General features: G+C 36.4%; 1 protein-coding gene across 1 annotated transcript in view; it reads left to right on the forward strand.

Moving 5' to 3' along the window:
* The first annotated feature begins 2,110 nt into the window (after positions 1-2,110).
* garz (Sec7 domain-containing protein garz) overlaps positions 2,111-6,105 on the forward strand; it is a 22,797-nt gene continuing 18,802 nt past the window's right edge. Inside the window, exons 1-2 of the mRNA XM_086552397.1 lie at positions 2,111-2,181; positions 5,956-6,105. The exon at positions 5,956-6,105 is cut by the window's right edge and continues 47 nt beyond it. Of these exons, the coding sequence (XP_086408523.1) occupies positions 5,979-6,105 (127 nt within the window). The 5' untranslated portion in view covers positions 2,111-2,181; positions 5,956-5,978. The remainder of the gene's footprint in view (positions 2,182-5,955) is intronic.

Consider the following 6,105-nt stretch of genomic DNA (forward strand, 5'->3'; position numbering starts at 1 on the left):
GACTTCAGTCGAGGCAGGGAGTGTTGTCCCATTCTTTTATTTACCTTCATGAGCGAGATCTCAATCATGGTCCGTTCCCACGTAGAATATAGTAATTACTAGCCAAATCCTTGGCTAGTAATGTTTCCCGGCACTGAAAGCGCACCAATACTCTGGCCATGTTATCAAGTTCGAGAAGCTTTCATAACAGAAGGTCAGGCCTTAGTTTGGTCAATCAGACACTATCTCCCAACAGAAGGTGAGTCACTGGTCTATTAATATCACAAATCATTAGAAGACATGCACCCGCTCCAAGTCTAGTCCCTGACTAGAGCCAAGGCCTCTGACTTAGCTGCCGAGTCATTAGAAGACATGCACCCGCTCCAAGTCTAGTCCCTGACTAGAGCCAAGGCCTCTGACTTAGCTGCCGAGGTCTCTAGCCCTATCCTGCAGCATACTTTAGGCAAGAGACCCAGGCAACGATAGGCTGGGCTCTGAATGACAACCCTGGAATCTGAACCTGACAGTTTTGTTCTTGATAGTCCAGTATCCAGGCCAAGAGCTTGTCCGCAATTTCCTTACAAATAAAGGTCTTAAAATTGACAAGAGATCCTTTCAATTTCCTTGGTGAATCCACAAAGGAACTTGGAGGATTTTCCAGTTTCTATTGAAGCTGGTTTAACTCCAATTTCTCCATTGTCTTGTCCAGACAACTAAGGAGTCAGGTGGAAAATGATTTGATATGTAACCCATCACTTCCTGGGGCTGAAAAAGAAGTGTTCTTCCTAAGTTCTTTCTGAAAGAATGCGGCGTCAGAATCTGCAGGCTCGGCGACCTTGGCCCACGACAAAGGATCAAGATGGTTTTGCTTTGGGGTTGAGCGACTGGTGGCCTATCTAACTCGTCACCACATTTCTGAAAGAAAGGTCTAGTGGCTAAAATTGTCGCACTATTCCAGCTACTTTTCCTTCTTAACCCTTTTGGCAGTCTTCTGGGCATACCTGACGACCTCCCTCATAAGAGAGAGATTTCCAGGCTTTCAATGTCGTCTATTCTACGGCCCACATCAACCCTGAAGTTGGCTTTCTTGATCTCGTCATTATAGTACATGGAGTCTTTGTAGTTCATGGACCAGGGGCAGGTTTTGGGATAGTCGCTGAGGCTGCCTGATTTATGCCCTGATCAAACAGGCTCTTGAGAACAGCCATATTATCTCTGTCGGGGAGTTTATCGTCCCTGAGCCATTTATCCAGAGCAGCCTGGAAAGCCTGCCAGGTAGATTCATCTGTCTCTCAGTTGGGAATGTACGCCCGAGAGGATAATAGTGATCCCTTAATGGTCGCTCATGACGCTCTGATCCACTGACAATCTGATCCTCTCCGTCAAAGAGAACCGAAGTGGTACCAATAGAAGGGCCAAAATGACAACATTGTAAGGGAAGAAGTAAAATCATTGCATGAGATACTGATAATTGTGGATACGGTTGGTAATGTGCGTATACACAGAAACGAACTTAACTAGAATTGCGCTCTGGAGGCACTACTTGGAAGGCAACAAGTTTTCCTGATTCCGGGTAAATCAGCGCTTTTTGCCTTCTACAATTTGGACGAATCTTCACCTGTATACTCCTCTCTGTTGACGGTTTTGTTAAAGTGTACAGCAGTTTCGCTAAAAATGATTCCTTGCGGTCTATTTATTACGTTTACTCCATATGAACTGAAAGTAATTTCAAATTCGGATGTTGCAGATAACTCCTATTAATGGATGAGGGAGGGGGTTAACTTTCTGACATCATAAGGGTTAATGCTTATGAAACCTCTATGACGCAAACATCCGATTTTGATACAAATATTGAAAATCAAACACAAAAATGCACGTATAGGGTCTTTTTATGATCCATAAATATCTGTTGCATGTACCATATAACTATCTTTTGAAATTATCCCTATTTCACAATTTTAAGAGAGGGAGAATATAAAGAAAATATCGATCGAACACTTTTTCAAAATAAAAACAGTACCTCCGCCAAAAGCTTCAATTTTATTTGAATAAAAATATAATGGTAATAACATCAAGGAAACGAGACTCTTTAGTAACATCAATATGAAGTCCAAAAGTTGACGTAGTAAATATTTACACAAGCGCTCCCTATTGAAGAAGAGTGTCTACACGTCAGCTGATACAAGACAATTCCTTTCCCAGGTGAGCATACGGTATATTTTAAGGACAGTTGAACATACTTTACCTGAAATTAGTCTTCAGAAAGAGTATTAACATCGAGGGAAGCAGTTTACATCGAAATAGTAACTTTAAATGGAGTTTTAGTCTTCGTAAAGAAAAGGTGAGCGGAAACTCCGTATGTTGGGTCTGTGGAAGTTCTTGGAATAGTTTCGTTTTTATGTTTTTTTTAATTATATATCTCTGCAATACTTTAACTTTTATTAATTTGATAGCTTCTTCATAAAAGTATTCGAGATGTAAGCTATGAAAATGATATATTAAATCGCCCAATTTTATGGAGACACGATATTTCAATTTTATGGGTCATTTGACATTTCTCGGATGTTCTTTTCCCTTTATTTTATTTTTTTTTTTGTTGAGTGATTAAATTCTCTTCAGTGCTTGATTTATAAAGGATTTATAAATATAGAATATTGATGAACATAAATGAATAATTGTATGCTGGCTTTCTTAGTTTGCTATATGATAATTTGATGATGTTAGATTTAGTTAAAGGGATTTAGAAGCAAATTGGATGCCCAGCTAAGAGTCTTCTATACCATCAAGGCATTAAAAAAATTGTGTAAGATTCATATTTATATATGTGTGTGTTTGTTTATCTGTCTGTCTGTATCTCTGTTTGTGTGTGTGGATGTGTGAGTGTGTACCTGTGTTATTTCCCATTATATCTATTTATGATTTTATTTATTATTGGGGTGAAAGTTATGTTGTAGTCTCAGATTTCAATGATCCATGAATTCTGTGTTTACTTTGTGGATGATAGGTGGTAAAAAGAATCAAATTAGCCTTCTCTCTTTGAGTTTATGGTGGTCGAGTTTTATCCAAATCAAGTTGATACATCCCGTATTCAATTTTCATAGGCCTAGAATCTTAAATTCAACCAGTAAGGTAATCACTATGCACTTCCGGCCTGTCAGCACATACACAAAGCCCAACAGATCTCAATCACACAATATCCTTGCAAAATAGTGTCTGGATTGATTCTTGTCTTGACGGTGGCTCTCTAGGGAGGTCTCCAAGCTTTATTTTGCGAGAAAGTATTTGATTAAGTTAAATGACCGATGCCAGAGGACTGATAGATGCAGATGCCTCCACAAGCCAGTGGTAGATGTGGGGTATTGATAAAAAAAAAAAAAAAAAAAAAAAAAAAAAGAGGTGATTATCATGAATAAGATCTTGCAAATGGAGAGGAAATCTAGATAATGGTTGTGAGAAAACATAGGAAGTAACAATTATAGGAATAAGAAGTACTTGAGGCAAAGGAAAAGAAGGTGACAATCATCATGTGATGCTGTGGCCTCCATGCTCTGTGCTCCAACAAAGGAGAAGAAACCCCCACCATGTAAAGTCGGGTAAGATGGAGCTGGAAGACCTCCTTAGCTATTTATTGTTAGATAAAGAACAAGTCTAAGCCCTATCTTATGTATATGTGGTAGAGTAAGTTGACCTTTAGCAATGCACGAAACAAGAAGGCCGTGACATTGCTTGATATGGTTGTATTCAGGATGATTAGTCATCAAGATTTTTGTAAATATGATTCCTCTATGAATTAATTGCTTCCCTTGCACAGAGACACTCAAAACATGTTTCTTTTCTAGTTTCCTTCGTGGTAACACATTTAAAAATATAATTTTCTCTTTTTATTTTTTTAGAGGAGAGGTTTTATTTTCATTCCTTTCACCGATAGCTAGTTATCTTTGTAATTGTTATTTTTATTGCTATGATTATTGATGTTATTATCATTATCATCATATTATTATTATTACTATTATTATTATCATTATTATTATTATTATTATTATTATTATTATTATTATTATTGTTATAGATATTATTATTATTATTATTATTATTATTATTATTATTATTATTATCATTATTATCATTATTATTATTATTGCTATTATTACTGTTATTATTATTATTGTTATATTACTATAATTGTTACTTGAATTAACATTGTCATTATCACTATCATTGCCATTATCAATGTAATTAGTATTGTTGTTATTATCATTATTATTGTTATTATTATTATTATTATTATTATTATTATTATTATTATTATTATTATTATTATTATTATTATTATTATTATTATTATTGTTATTATTATTATTATTATTGTTATTATTATTATTATTATTATTATTATTATTATTATTGTTATTATTATAATATGATTATTGATATTTTTGATGTTATCAGTATTATTGATATTGCTATTATTATTAGGTCATCTTCAACTTACTTACATAATGATTTGTACAGATTTTTGCCTAGACTGTTTGAGGTCAAAAGTAAATAGATATTAGATAGAAGGAAATGTTCTTTTGTTTTCACAATCATAATAAATTGTAATTCATGTGCCGACAAGTAAGTCTGCTATGGGAATGACTAACACTTTGACGCTACACATACAGAAATTGAAGACATTCGAAAGACACTAAACAAGATGACAAAACTCGTGACGTTGAGACCCTTGATCAAAGGCTGAGCTATAGGGGGTGTTTAGCAAGGTTCCTTTTCGCACCTTGGTACCGAAATGTAATAAATAACGCTGGTGCTGATTTGATGTGATGTGTTGCATGTTTTAAAGGGCAACCATCTGTGGGACTTCGCTCAGAATAAGTGTTGTAATAAGGCATTTCATAGTATTTATAATTTTTATTTTTTCATCTATCATTTTTCCACCCCTGGATTTCACTGCTGGTGTGGGTAGATTATTCTGTAGTATATCATATAAGTGAAATAGGAGGGATGAATTGAAAATGTTTTGATGATACGGCAGAAATGAAGAAAGAGAAATAGAGTGTGAATGACACTTACAATACAGCTGGGGCATGTGGGTTCACAGGTGTTTATTTAGAGATGAAACAAGTGTCTGTTTATAAAAGTTCTACCATTCCACTCACATTTTCTGCATTTTTCCATGTGATGGTATGCTGCCCTTTCACAGGTCTCGTAGAAATGCATCTGGGATTTAATTTATGAACTGTATGTGCCATTGTTTTGTGAGTTGTGAATTGAAGTCTTTGAGATATTTTATTGCAAATATAATGTTTCATGAATAGTTTACTTTCTCATTGCTGAAAAATTCAAGAATGTGTTTGCAGGGGCTTGTTTGTTTTTTTGTTTTATTTGTATTATTTGTGTCATTAGATGGATAACGTTTTCATAGGAATTTTGTTCATATGTAGTAGTTCATACTGTTTTCTCATGTTCTGGTTCATTATTATTGATATATTCCTTTTTCATTATTATTATTATCCTCTTTATCTGTCTTATTATAGTCTTTACTCTCCTTTCCCTCCTCCTCTTCCTCCTCCTCCTCTTCCTCCTCCTCCTCCTTTTTCTTCTACTCCTCCTCATGATTGTTGTCTTTATCATGGCAGTCATCAAAAGGTCCTATGCATCATTACCTTTTTTACTCTCCTCTTCTTCTTTTTCCTTCTTCTGCTTCTTCCTCCTCCTCCTTTTCCTCCCTCTCCTCTTCCTCCCCCCCCTCCTTGTCTTCTTCCTCCTCCTCTTCCTTCTTTTCCTTCTCCTCTTCTTCCTCATTCTTCCTTCTCTTTTTCCTCCTCTTCCTCCTCCTCCTCTTTCTCCTCCTCCTCCTCCTCCTCCTCCTCCTCCTCCTCTTCCTCATGATCATTGTCATCATTACCACAATCATCAGGTGGTCCTATGCATAACATTTAATACATATCAAATGACCTGACTTGCCTTCCCTTGCAGGATCCATACTGGGCACCTCTAGTATGGAGAAGGAGGGCGAGGTAGGGGTGGTCCCAGGGCCAGAGGAGGTGGGTCCAGGTGATGGGGTACCAGCCCCTCGACCCACCATCTACTATGGCCGAATCCTCCTCGGGGAGATCACGCCCCTTC

Source organism: Penaeus japonicus, unplaced genomic scaffold (assembly GCF_977035675.1).
Source record: "Penaeus japonicus unplaced genomic scaffold, GWHDUDI00000001_assembly GWHDUDI00000026, whole genome shotgun sequence".
Taxonomy (NCBI): domain Eukaryota; kingdom Metazoa; phylum Arthropoda; class Malacostraca; order Decapoda; family Penaeidae; genus Penaeus; species Penaeus japonicus.